The sequence below is a fragment of the Salvelinus fontinalis genome, chromosome 18 (genome assembly GCF_029448725.1).
Source record: "Salvelinus fontinalis isolate EN_2023a chromosome 18, ASM2944872v1, whole genome shotgun sequence".
In the NCBI taxonomy this organism is placed as follows: domain Eukaryota; kingdom Metazoa; phylum Chordata; class Actinopteri; order Salmoniformes; family Salmonidae; genus Salvelinus; species Salvelinus fontinalis.
Window position 1 is genome coordinate 43,275,003 of NC_074682.1, and position 13,883 is coordinate 43,288,885.

Below are 13,883 nucleotides of genomic sequence, written 5' to 3' on the forward strand. Positions count from 1 at the left end.
ATTAGGTTAGTATTGTGGAGTAACTACAATGTTGTTGATCCATCCTCAGTTCTCCAATCACTTCCATTAACTAATTACATCTAAAGTGTAATTAATAACTTCACCATGCTCAAAGGAATATTCAATGGTCTGCTTCTTGTTTTTATGAGGCATTGGAAAACCTCCCTGGTCTTTGTGGTTGAATCTGTGTTTGAAATGCACTGCTCGACTGAGGGACGTTACAGATAATTGTATGTGTGGGGTACAGAGATGAGGTAGTTGTTCAAAAATCATGTTAAACACTATTATTGCACACAGAGTGAGTCCATGTAACTTATGTGACTTGTTAAGCACATTTTTACTCATGAACATATTTAGGCTTGCCACAACAAAGGGGTTCAATACTTATTGACTCAAGACATTTCAGCTTTTCATGTCATTTTTTTTTTTATAAAACATTTGAAAAACAAAATTCCACTTTGACATTATGGGGTAGGCCAGTGACAACAAATCTCAATTTAATCCATTTTAAATTTAGGCTATAACACAACCAAATGTAGAAAAAGTCAAGGGGTGGGAATACTTTCTGAAGGCAATATATATATATATATATAATTGTTTTACTTAAACCACCCATGGGCCGGATTAGACCCCCCCTGGTTTATAGGGGATTGTCTAAATGAGGTTTGGGGCGGGATGTGACTCACTTAGCTGTCAGGGGATTTACTAAGAGAGGTTGGGGGCGGGGTGTGACTCACCTGGCTTGCAGGGGATTGGCTGCAGAGGCATGGTCATCTGTGTGTCGGAGGTGACAGGTAGTTGCTGGTTGTTGGGGTGGAAGGCTGGGATCATCACGTAGGGCATGTTCACCTGCTATGACCAGGTCAGACAGAGGGCACAAGGTCAGTCACACCCAGAGTTACCCCAAAGTTACTTCAAAATGATATTATAAAAATAGCATGTAATTTATAAAGGACTCACCTGGATCTGCTGCTGAAGCAGGTTGATTTTGTGCTGCTGCTGGATCAGCTGCTGCTGCTGTTTGGCGATCTGAAATAAACCACACACAGTTGTTCTCTTCCTCTGCTCAGATGTTGCATGCTTTAACCAATAGTTGGGTGCCACGTCAGACTGTCATCGACTGACAGATTACTATAACATATGATTAGTTACAAAATACCTACTAAGATATGGCATGAATCAGCAACGCCTGGGTGGAGGAACATGCCCATTAAAAACATATAGTCTAGCCCAGGTACACTCAGGTAAGACGAGGTAAACCCAGGTTAGGGGTCAGTGGCCTCCCAAGTGGCATAGCGGTCTAATGCACTGCATCTCAGTGCAAGAGGCATCCTTATAGTCCCTGGTTTGAATCCAGGCTGTATCACATCCGGCCGTGACTGGGAGTCCCATAGGGCTGCGCACAATTGGTCCAGCATCGTCAGGGTTTGGCCGGGGTAGGCCATCATTGTAAATAAGAATTGTTCTTAACTGACTTGCCTAGTTAAATAAAGGTTAATAAAAAAATAAAAAAGTGTGCGTATTAGGGGTCAGAGGTCAGGATCACCTGTTCCTGCTGCTGTCTGGCCAGCTCCATCTGCTGCTGTTGTTTCTCCAACAGCAAGGCGGCCATGTTCCTCTGCTCAGAGTGGGCTCCCAGCAGCTGCTCCCTCAGACCACTCAGCTGGTTGATCATCAACAACAACTGCAGCTCCTTCTCTGCCAGAGACTCTGGAGTGCCTGAAAGAGCAAGAGTGCAAGATCATTTTTATTTGTTAATTGGCAGCTAAGCACTGATCATGTCACTAGCATACAAATTAAGACCCTAGATTTTATTGGAAAGGAGCATCAAGCTCATCACCATCCTGTAGCCTAAACTGCCCATGCTTTTCCAAATCGAATTGGAAGGACCACACAACATATCGAACAAATTGTCTGTCCATATTTATAAAATTGTACTGCCACTTTCTGTTTCCATCACACTTGTTGTGATTTTTTTTATATGGCATGAGTTTACACGCATGAAAACTGTGGTTAGAGAGAGAGAGAGATGAGTACAAACAGGATTATACATAGAGACCATTCGATATAGAGACAGGCAGGCAGAGACTGACAGACAGATGGAGAGAGACAGGTAAGACAGAGCACTGATGGGCCAGTCAGGGGTGAGCAGTATAGATGAGGGATCAGGGATTAGCAGTAAAGGGGTCAGGGGTAAAAGGATGAGAGGTAAAGATGAGGGGTCAGGGCTTAGGGGTAAAGGGGTGAGAGCTCACCTTTCAAGTGATTGCCTCCCAGGAAGCTTTTGTCCAGAAGTTTCTCCCTCCAGTCGACACTCAGCAGCTTCTCTATGGTGGGCATGACTGCCAACAGGACATGGATGAGTTTTTACTTTTTGTAACCTTGGGTTGTGCCGTGGCGGAGATCTTTGTGAGCTATACTCGGCCTTGTCTCAGGATGGTAAGTTGGTGGTTGAAGATAGTGGTGTGGGGGCTGTACTTTGGCAAAGTGGGTGGGTTTATATCCTGCCTGTTTGGCCCTGTCTGGGGGTATCATCGGATGGGGCCACAGTGTCTCCTGACCCCTCCTGTCTCAGCCTCCAGTATTTATGCTGCAGTAGTTTATGTGTCGGGGGGCTAGGGTCAGTTGGTTATATCTGGAGTACTTCTCCTGTCTTATCGAGTGTCCTGTGTGATTTTAAGTATGCTCTCTCTAATTCTCTCTTTCGCTCTCTCTCTCGGAGGACCTGAGCCCTAGGATCATGCCTCAGGACTACCTGGCATGATGACTCCTTGCTGTCCCCAGTCCACCTGGCCGTGCTGCTGCTCCAGTTTCAACTGTTCTGCCTGTGGCCATGGAACCCTGACCTGTTCACCGGACGTGCTACCTGTCCCAGACCTGCTGTTTTCAACTCTCTAGAGACAGCAGGAGCGGTAGAGATACTCTTAATGATCGGCTATGAAAAGCCAACTGACATTTACTCCTGAGGTGCTGACTTGCTGCACCCTGGACAACTACTGTGATTATTATTATTTGACCATGCTGGTCATTTATGAACATTTGAACATCTTGGCCATGTTCTGTTATAATCTCCACCCGGCACAGCCAGAAAAGGACTGGCCACCCCTCATAGCCTGGTTCCTCTCTAGGTTTCGGCCTTTCTAGGGAGTTTTTCCTAGCCACCGTGCTTCTACACCTGCATTGCTTGCTGTTGGGGTTTTAGGCTGGGTTTCTGTACAGCACTTTCAGATATCAGCTGATGTAAGAAGGGCTATATAAATACATTTGATTTGTTGATGTTGTTGTTCAGCCACCATATTGTATGAAGAGACAAAGTTAAATGGTGTGTGTGCATGCGTCTGGGGTGCGTGCATGTTGAGTGAGTGAGTGAGTGAGTGAGTGAGTGAGTGAGTGAGTGAGTGAGTGAGTGAGTGAGTGAGTGAGCACATGCGTTTGAATCAATATTTCAAAACAGATCTCAAGGTCTGCTACTTTGTAAGGATTTCAATAGGAAAGTACATTGTGTAAATCAAATCAAATGTATTTATATAGCCCTTCTTACATCAGCTGATGTATTAAAGTGCTGTACAGAAACCCAGCCTAAACCCCAAACAGCAAGCAATGCAGGTGTAGAAGCCCAAGAACTCCCTCTCAAATAACTCCCTCTCAAATAAGAAAAACAGACATTTGAAATTCAATGTAATCCTGTAGCCAATGAATAGGAGCACAAACTTGAGCATACTGAGAGCTAAGGTAAACTCATCTAACCTCCTCAGTCTTAATGTGATCCACTGAAAATCCTTCACATTTACCTCTATCAATGTTCAGGAGAGATCTCCAAAGAGCAATGTAATGATCAGAAACATATTACACTGGGGAGCAGACGAGGTGTACCATACCTTCGCTGACAGTGGGGTGCTTGTGTCCCTCTGGTCGGTGGTCAGACCCCCTGTTGCCCCCCTTCATCCCCACAGGACTCTGTCTGAGAAGCTGTTCCTTACCCAGAGAGACCTCCTACCAAGGACGGGGAAAAACAGGGTTAAGGAGAAAACTTACCAGAACAATTGTCAGTCTGTACAGAAGGGGGCCGTTCGATCGCCATTTGTTCACCTGCTGTTGGAGCAGTGTGTTATAGAGACCACCCGCCGGTGAGCGACTGACGGACATCATTTTTGCCCATTTCTACATGCAGAACTGGTTTGCACTTGTTTTGCAAATTACGGCAGGCAATCTGTTCAGAGGTGCTAAGTACTCTCATCCGGCAGACGCTCGACAATCCTACTGTCTGTCTGTGCGTTTAGAAAGCTAACAAACTGTAGCAAGCCAGCCTTTGATAAGCATACTACAACCAGATCTGTGTAAGTGTCTACAGTCGTGGCCAAAAGTTTTGAGAATGACACAAATATTAATTTCCAAAGTTTGCTGCTTCAGTGTCTTTAGATATTTTTGTCAGATATTACTATGGAATACTGAAGTATAATTACAAGCATTTCATAAGTGTCAAAGGCTTTTAATGACAATTACATGAAGTTGATGCAAAGAGTCAATATTTGCAGTGTTGACCCTTCTTTTTCAAGACATCTGCAATCCGCCCTGGCATGTTGTCAATTAACTTCTGGGCCACATCCTGACTTATGGCAGCCCATTCCTGCTTGCATAATCAATGCTTGGAGTTTGTCCGAATTTGTGGATTTTTGTTTGTCCACCCGCCTCTTGAGGATTGACCAGAAGTTCTCAATGGGATTAAGGTCTGGGGAGTTTCATGGCCATGGACCCAAAATATCAACGCTTTGTTCACCAAGCCACTTAGTTATCACTTTTGCCATATGGCAAGGTGCTCCATCATGCTGTAAAAGGTATTGTTCGTCACCAAACTGTTCCTGGATGGTTGGGAGAAGTTGCTCTTGGAGGATGTGTTGGTACCATTCTTTATTCATGGCTGTGTTCTTAGGCAAAATTGTGAGTCTCACACTTCCTTGGCTGAGAAGCAACCCCACACATGAATGGTCTCAGGATGCTTTACTGTTGGCATGACACAGGACTGATGGTAGCGCTCACCTTGTCTTCTCCGGGCACAAGCTTTTTTCCGGATCCCCCAAACAATCGGAAAGGGGATTCATCAGAGAAAATGACTTTACCCCAGTCCTCAGCAGTCCAAACCCTGTACCTTTTGCAGAATATCAGTCTGTCCCTGATGTTTTTCCTGGAGAGAAGTGGCTTCTTTGCTGCCCTTCTTGACACCAGGCCATCCTCCAAAAGTCTTCGCCTCACTGTGCGTGCAGATGCACTCACACCTGCCTGCTGCCATTCTTGAGCAAGCTCTGTACTGGTGGTGCCCCAATCCCGCAGCTGAATCAACTTTAGGAGACGTTCCTGGCGCTTGCTGGACTTTCTTGGGCACCCTGAAGCCTTCTTCACAACAATTGAATCGCTCTCCTTGAAGTTCTTGATGATCCGATAAATGGTTGATTTAGGTGCAATCTTACTGGCAGCAATATCCTTGCCTGTGAAGCCCTTTTTGTGCAAAGCAATGATGACGGCATGTTTCCTTGCAGGTAACCATGGTTGACAGAGGAAGAACAATGACTCCAAGCACCACCCTCCTTTTGAAGCTTCCAGTCTGTTATTCGAACTCAATCAGTATGACAGAGTGATCTCCAGCCTTGTCCTCGTCAACACTCACACCTGTGTTAACAAGAGAATCACTGACATCATGTCAGCTGGTCCTTTTGTGGCAGAGCTGAAATGCAGTGGAAATGTTTTTGGGGGATTCAGTTCATTTGCATGGCAAAGAGGGCCTTTGCAATTAATTGCAATTCATCTGATCACTATTCATAACATTCTGGAGTATATGCAAATTGCCATCATACAAACTGAGGCAGCAGACTTTGTGAAATGTAATATTTGTGTCATTCTCAAAACTTTTGGCCACAACTGTATAGGTGGGGACTAACAGGGTGAACAGCACACCTAGATAAACAAAATAATAGATTAAAATATAGAAATGGGAGGTGGTTTCTCTCTTACTGAGGGTGAGCGGGAGAGGGGAGGAGTCAGCTGTCTAGACTCCGGTCTTGCCATTGGCTGATGTCCTGACCAATCACAGGCAGGAGAGGAGTGTGGCTCAGCATTGGCTCCTCCCCCTTCTCCTCCAGACTCCTCCTCCTGCTTCACACCAATGCCCACCATGCTGACATCACCGTTGGCATGGAGATGCAACGCTGGGGGACTGGGCTCAACCATTCTGGGGGAAAAAGGGAAAAGAGTGAATAATAGTACAGGTGAATAGATAGTCCATTACTGCATTAACTTTACTGCACATCTGGAGCTGACCACACACACAGAGCATGATCACCTTTATCTGTCTGCAATAGCTGTAATGAGACCATAAGCCTTTCCAGGTGTGACTATCTCTTGGTCTGTGAACTTTAGGTGTGGGTGTGTATATGGCCACTGCTTTGCATAGGGAACAGAGGACATACTGTGAACAAACACAACTGTACCTTTAGCTTGAAATCCTAGCTTCTAGTCTGGGAGACATTGTAGGTGTCAGGGAAAGTTAATCATGACAAGGTAAAGACTGCACATCACACACACACACAAGCATAAAGAGAGAGAGATAAACAAAAGACAGAAAGAGAGAGATGAGTGTAGTCAGATTGAGAGAGCAGCTAGAGAGAGAGAGGTTGAACCTTAATGAACTCTAACTCTCCGACTTGTGTTGTTTCCCCTCCTCCGCTGCAGGAGGATGCAGGAGGAGAGAAAAACACGTCAGACAGGAGAACTTAACAAACAGAACACACAGGGCGAAAAGTGCACATATATACAGTACCAGTCAAAAATGTCAGTCAAGGGGTTTTCTTTATTTTTACTATTTTCTAAATTGTATAATAATAGTGAATAAATCAAAACTATAAAATAACACATATGGAATCATGTAGTAACCAAAAAAAGTGTTAAATAAATCAAAATATATTTTAGATTCTTCAATGTAGCCACAATTTGCCTTGATGACAGCTTTGTAGTCTTGGCATTCTCTCTTTGCTTATTTAAGCTGTTCTTGCCATAACATGGACCTGGTATTTTACCAAATAGCGCCATCTTCTGTATACCAACCCAACCTTGTCACAACACCACTGATTGGCTCAAACACATGAAGAAAGAAAGTAGTAACCAAAAAAAGTGTAAAACAAATCAAAATATATTTCATATTTGAGATTCTTGAAAGTAGCCACCCTTTGCCTTGATGACAGCTTTGCACACACTTGGCATTCTCTCAAATGATAGTGGGACTAAGTGCAAACCAGATTGGATGGCGTATTGCTGCAGAATGCTGTGGTAACCATGCTGGTTAAGTGTGCCTTGAATTCTAAATAAATCAGACAATGTCACCAGCAACGCACCCCCACACCATCACACCTGCTCCTCCATGCTTCATGATGGGAACCACATATTCACAAAGACACAAAGACACAGCAGTTGGATCCAGAAATCTCAAATATGGACTCACCAGAACAAAGGACAGATTTCCACTGGTCTAATGTCCATTGCTTGTGTTTCTTGGTCCAAGCAAGTCTCTTTTTATTATTGGTGTAGTGGTGTCTTTGCAGCAATTCGGCCATGAAGGCCTGATTCACGCAGTCTCCTCTGAACAATTGATGTTGCGATGCGTCTGTCACTTGAACTCTGTGGAGCATTCATCTGGACTGCAATTTCTGAGGCTGGTAACTCTAATTAACTTACCCTCTGCAGCAGAGGTAACTCTGAGGCTTCCTTTCCTGTGGCGGTCCTCACGAGAGCCAGTTTCATCATAGCGCTGATGGTTTTTGCAACTGCACTTGAAGAAACGTTCAAAGTTCTTGAAATTTTCCTCATTGACTGACCTTCATGTCTTAAAGTAATGATGGACTGTCGCTTCTCTTTGCTTAACATGGACTTGGTCTTTTACCAAATAGGGCTATCTTCTGTATACCACCCCTACCTTGTCACAACACAACTGATTGGCTCAAACGCATGAAGGAAAGAAATTCCAACTTTTAACAAGGCACACATGTTAATGGAAATGCATTCCAAGTGACTACCTCATGAAGCTGGTTGAGAGAATGCCAAGAGTTGGCAAAGCTGTCATCAAGGCAAAGTGCGGCTACATTGAAGAATCTAAAATAGATTTAGATTTATTTAACACTCTTTTGGTTACTACATGCTTTCATATGTGTTATTTCATATTGTTGATGTCATCACTATTATTCTACAATGTAGAAAATAGTAAAAATTAAGTAAAACCCTCAAAACCCGTTGTTGGAAGTTCACACACACACCTTAGCCAAATACATTTAAACTCAGTTTCACAATTCCTGACCTTTAATCCGAATATAAATTCCCTGTCTTAGGTCAGTTAGGAACACTACTATTTTAAGAATGTGAAATGTCAGAATAATAGCAGAGAGAATTATTTATTTCAGCTTTTATTTCTTTCATCACATTCCCAGTGGGTCAGAAGTTTACATACACTCAATTAGTATTTGGAAGCATTGCCTTTAAATTGTTTAGCTTGGGTCAAACATTTTGTGTAGCCTTCCACAACAGGTTGGGTGAATTTTGGTCCATTCCTACTGACAGAGCTGGTGTAACTGAGTCAGGTTTGTAGGCCTCCTTGCACACACACACTTTTTCAGTTCTGCCCACAAATGTTCTATAGGATTGAGGTCAGGACTTTATGATGGCCACTCCAATACCTTGACATTGTTGTCCTTAATCCATTTTGCCACAACTTTTGAAGTATGCTTGGGGTCATTGTCCAATTGGTTGACCCATTTGAGACCAAGCTTTAACTTCCTGACTGATGTTTTAAGATGTTGCTTCAATATATCCACATCATTTTCCTGCCTCATGATGCCATCTATTTTGTGAAGTGCACCAGACCCTCCTGCAGCAAAGCACACCCACAACATGATGCTGCCACCCCCGTGCTTCACGGTTGGGATGGTGTTCTTCGGCTTGCAAGCATCCCCCCCTTTTCCTCCAAACATAACTATGGTCATTATGCCCAAACAGTTCTATTTTTGTTTCATCAGACCAGAGGACAATTCTCCAAAAAGTACAATCTTTGTCCCCATGTGCAGTTGCAAACCGTAGTCTGGCTTTTTTATGGCGGTTTTGGAGCAGTGGCTTCTTCCTTGCGGAGCGGCCTTTCAGATTGTGTCAATATAGGACTCGTTTTACTGTGAATATAGATACTTTTGTACCCGTTTCCTTACAAGGTCCTTTGCTGTTGTTCTGGGATTGATTTGCACTTTTCGCACCAAAGTACGTTCATCTTTAGGAGACAGAACGCATCTCATTCCTGAGCGGTATGACGGCTGCGTGGTCCCATGGTGTTTATACTTGCGTACTATTGTTTGTACAGATGAACGTGGTACCTTCAGGCGTTTGGAAATTGCTCCCAAGGATGAACCAGACTTGTGGAGGTCTACAATTTATTTTCTGAGGTCTTGGCTGAATTTTTTTGATTTTCCCATGATGTCAAGCAAAGTGGCACTGAGTTTGAAGGTAGGCCTTGAAATACATCCACAGGTACACCTCCAATTGACTCAAATGATGTCAATTAGCCTATCCGGAAGCTTCTAATGCCATGACATCATTTTCTGGAATTTTCCAACTTAGTGTATATAAACCTCTGACCCACTGGAATTGTGATACAGTGAATTATAAGTGAAATAATATGCCTGCAAACAATTGTTGGAAAAATTACTTGTGTCATGCACAAAGTAGATGTCCTAACCAAATTGCCAAAACTACAGTTTGTTAACAAGAAATTTGTGGAGTGGTTGAAAAACGAGTTTTAATGACGTGATGTATGTATGTATGTATGTATGTGTGTGTGTATGTGTGTGGGTGAGAGAGAGAGAGACAAAAGCCATTGTTAGGCGGAGGGAACAAAGGAAGCCGGGACAATGGGCGAGAGACGGACAAAAGCCGCGGGCTGCAGGAAACAGTGCAGATAACAATGCCAGCGGAATGTGCCGACCGACCCGGGAACAGAGGGGAAAATGCAGAGTGCATAGTGATTAGAGGTCCCCCCCATTCCCCCTTTCACATTATGTCTCTACACAAAGCCACCTGCCTGCCAGAAGCCAAGGCTCTAAACCTGAGAGTGAGAGAGTGAGTGAGTAGAGAGAGAGAGCGAGCTAATACATTCACCAATGGCTTTACAGAGCTTTTAATGTGTTGGACGGGGAACTCTAGTTCTCAACACCACAGATTACAAGCCATAGGGTGTATATATGAAGGGGCGGGGATGAGCTTTGTAAAGTCTGAACTTCCTGAACATAGATGATGGGCAATAATGCCTGTGACAACAACCTTTAGAATCCACTCAAGTCCCCTCCCTCTGCACACCTCAAAGCCCTTCTTCACCTCAAATACTCTGTTCATTTGACTGTTCGTAATGTTTAAGGAGTGATGCTTTTTCCCTGTAGGGGGTGTTGGCGGCAGGAAGTGTGAGAGAGTTTTTGGGGGGTATTTTATTATGATCCCCATTAACTGTTGCGATAGCAGCAGCTACTCTTCCTGGAGTCCACATAAAACATGAAATAATACAGAACTTTAATAGACAAGAACATCAAGGACAGAACAAAATACATTTTAAACATCACACAGCCTACATATCAGTACATACACACAACATATCTAGGTAAATAGGGAAGAGGCGTTGTGCCGTAAGGCGTTGCTTTATCTGTTTTTTTAAACCAGGTTTGCTGTTCACTTGAGAAATCTGAGATGGAAGGGAGTTACAAGCAATCAAAATCAAATTTTATTAGTCACATGCACCGAATACAACAGGTATTTCACCTTACAGTGAAATGCTTACTTACGACCCCCTAACCAACAATGCAGTTTAACCTGTTATGGCTGCAGGGGGCGTATTGAGTAGCCAGATAAAATGTGCCCATTTCAAACGGCCTCGTACTCAATTCTTGCTCGTACAATATGCATAGTATTATTACTATTGGATAGAAAACACTCTCTAGTTTCTAAAGCCGTTTGAATGATTTCTCTGAGTGAAACAGAACTCCTTCTGCAGCACTTTTCCTGACCAGGAAGTGGAATGTCAGCAATCGATGCTCTGTTCAACTGCATGCCTATACATGGGCGTGATACGTAAGAGTCTACATACACTTCATACGCCTTCCCCTGGTTGTCAAGATGCGGTGAGAGAAGAAATTTCGTGTCTATCTTGGTCTGAGGTGGAATAAAAGGTCTTTGTTTGACGTGACCGTCCATATCCTGTTTCTGGAGCGCGCGAAAGAGGACATGGATATGCCTTCTGTTTAGCTGTCGTTATGAACGACGAACATCTCCGTCTTAGATTTTATTTGATACATGTGACCATATCATCGTAACGTATGTTTTTTCAATATAGTTTAATCAGATTATTGACATTTTTTCGGGAGTTTTGCCCTGTTCCGTTCTCTAACTTTGTTGACGTTGGAGTGATCCGTGCCACTTGGCAAGTGCCCATGCTAAATGAAGAGGGATATTTGCCGTTCCAGATCAAAACAACGACTGTTCTGGACAAAGGACACCTTGTCCAACATTCTGACGGAAGATCACCAAAAGTAAGAAACATTTTATGATGCTATTTCTAATATCTGTCGTGCATGTGAACTGGTCGTGGGCGCCCAAGTGTTTCTGGCTATTGTGGCTACGCTAATATCACACTACATTTTGTTTGCGCTGTAAAACATTTAATAAATCGGAAATATTGTCTAGAATCACAAGATGCCTGTCTCTCAATTGCTGTACACTATGTATTTTTCAGAAATGTTTTATGATGAGTAATTAGGTATTTGACGTTGGTGTCTGTAAATAGTATGGCTGCTTTCGGTGCAATTTCTGATTGTAGCTGAAATGTAAACTATGATTTATACCTGAAATATGCAAATTTTTCAAAAAACATATGCTATACAATAAATATGTTATCAGACTGTCATCTGATGAGGTTGTTTCTTGGTTAGTGGCTATTTCTATCTTTATTTGGCCGAATTTGTGATAGCTACTGATGGAGTCAAAAACTGATGGAGTAAGAATATTGGTGTCTTTTGCTAACGTGGTTAGCTAATAGATTTACATATTGTGTCTTCCCTGTAAAACATTTAAAAAATCGGACATGTTGGCTTGATTCACAAGATGGGCACCTTTCATCTGGTGTCTTGGACTTGTTAATGTGTGAAAGTTAAATATTTAAAAAAAATATCTTTTGAATTTCGCGCCCTGCACTTGAGCTGGATGTTGTCATAAGTGTACCGGTGTCGGGCTGCAGCCCAAACAGGTAAAAAAAAAATACAAGTAAGAATAAGAAATAAAAGTAACAAGTAATTAAAGAGCAGCAGTAAAATAACAATAGCGAGACGGTACCGATACCCACCTATGTACAGAGTCAATGTGCGGTGGCACCGGTTAGTTGAGGTAATATGTACACTTTCAAGGACAGCCGAGAGCTGTTCTTGAAAGTGGAAGCTCTACCCTTTAGCGCAGTGCGGATGTTGCCTGTAATCCATGGCTTCTGGTTGGGCTATGTACGTATGGTCACTGTGGGGACGACGTCATTGATGCACTTATTGATGAAGCCAATGACTGATGTGGTGTACTCCTCAACGCCATCAGAGGAATCTCGGAACAAACTCCAGTCTGTGCTAGAAAAACAGTCCTGTAGTTCAGCATTTGCTTCATCTCACCACTTTTTTATTGATAGAGTCACTTGTGCTTCTTGCTTTCATCTTTGCTTGTAAGCAGGAATCAGGAGGATAGAATTATGGTCAGATTTTCCAAATGGAGGGCGAGGGAGAGCTTTGGTATGCGTCTCTGTGTGTGGAGTAAAGGTGGTCTAGAGTTGTTTTTTCCTCTGGTTGCACATTTAACATGCTGATAGAAATTTTGTAAAACTGATTTAAGTTTCCCTGCATTAAAGTCCCCGGCTACTAGGAGCGCCTATGGATGAATGTTTTCCTGTTTGCTTATGGAGGAATACATTGCATTCAGTGCGGTCTTAGTGCCAGCATCAGTCTGTGGTGGTATGTACAGATGAAAACTCTTTGGTAAATAGTGTGGTCTACAGCTTATCATGAGATACTCTACCTCAAGCGAGCAAAACCTCAAGACTTCCTTAGATATCGTGCACCAACTGTTATTTACAAAAATACATAGTTCGCCAACCCTTGTCTTACCAGACACCGCTGTTCTGTCCTGCCGATACAGCGTATAACCAGCCAGCTGTATATTGATAATATCGTCGTTCACCCATGACTCCGTGAAGCATAAAATATTACAGTTGTTAATGTCTCGTTGGTAGTTTAATCTTCCGCGTCGGTCATCAATTTTATTTCCAAAGATTGCACGTTTGCAAGCAGAATGGAAGGAATTGGGGGTTTATTCGATCGCATACGAATTCTCAGAAGGCAGCTCGTTCTCTGGGCCATTTTTCTCCGCCTTCTCTTCATGCAAATGACGGGGATCTGGGCCTGTTCCCTGGAAAGCAGTATGTCATTCACGTCGGGCTCGTCAGACTCGTCATAGGAAAAAAAGGATTGTGCCAGTCCGTAGTGAGTAATTTCAGTTCTGATGTCCAGAAGTTATTTTCGATCTTAAGAGACAGTAGCAGCAACATTAGGTATAAATTAAGTTACAAACAACACGAAAAACAAATAAAAATTACACAATTAGTTAGGAATATGTAAAACGTCAGCCTTGTTCTCCGGCACCATCTTGTTGTAATCATGGCTCTAAATCAGGGATCATCAACTAGATTCAGCTGCGGGCCAATCTTTTCGTGTGTGGAAAATTGTAGAAGCCCAAACAGATATAATATTTCACTAAAACAGTAATTTCAAACCTTGATTACATTT

General features: G+C 43.0%; 1 protein-coding gene across 2 annotated transcripts in view; it reads right to left on the bottom strand.

Moving 5' to 3' along the window:
- LOC129815595 (transcription factor SOX-13-like) overlaps positions 1-13,883 on the bottom strand; it is a 71,057-nt gene that overhangs the window by 26,740 nt on the left and 30,434 nt on the right. The window contains exons 3-8 of one of the 2 annotated variants that reach the window (XM_055869553.1): positions 6,007-6,223; positions 3,879-3,993; positions 2,256-2,342; positions 1,547-1,719; positions 961-1,029; positions 738-852 (exon numbers count right to left, since the gene is read on the bottom strand). In XM_055869553.1, coding sequence (XP_055725528.1) covers positions 738-852; positions 961-1,029; positions 1,547-1,719; positions 2,256-2,342; positions 3,879-3,993; positions 6,007-6,222 — 775 coding nt within the window. In that variant the 5' untranslated portion in view covers position 6,223. The remainder of the gene's footprint in view (positions 1-737; positions 853-960; positions 1,030-1,546; positions 1,720-2,255; positions 2,343-3,878; positions 3,994-6,006; positions 6,224-13,883) is intronic. The other variant, XM_055869554.1, reaches the window with a different exon arrangement.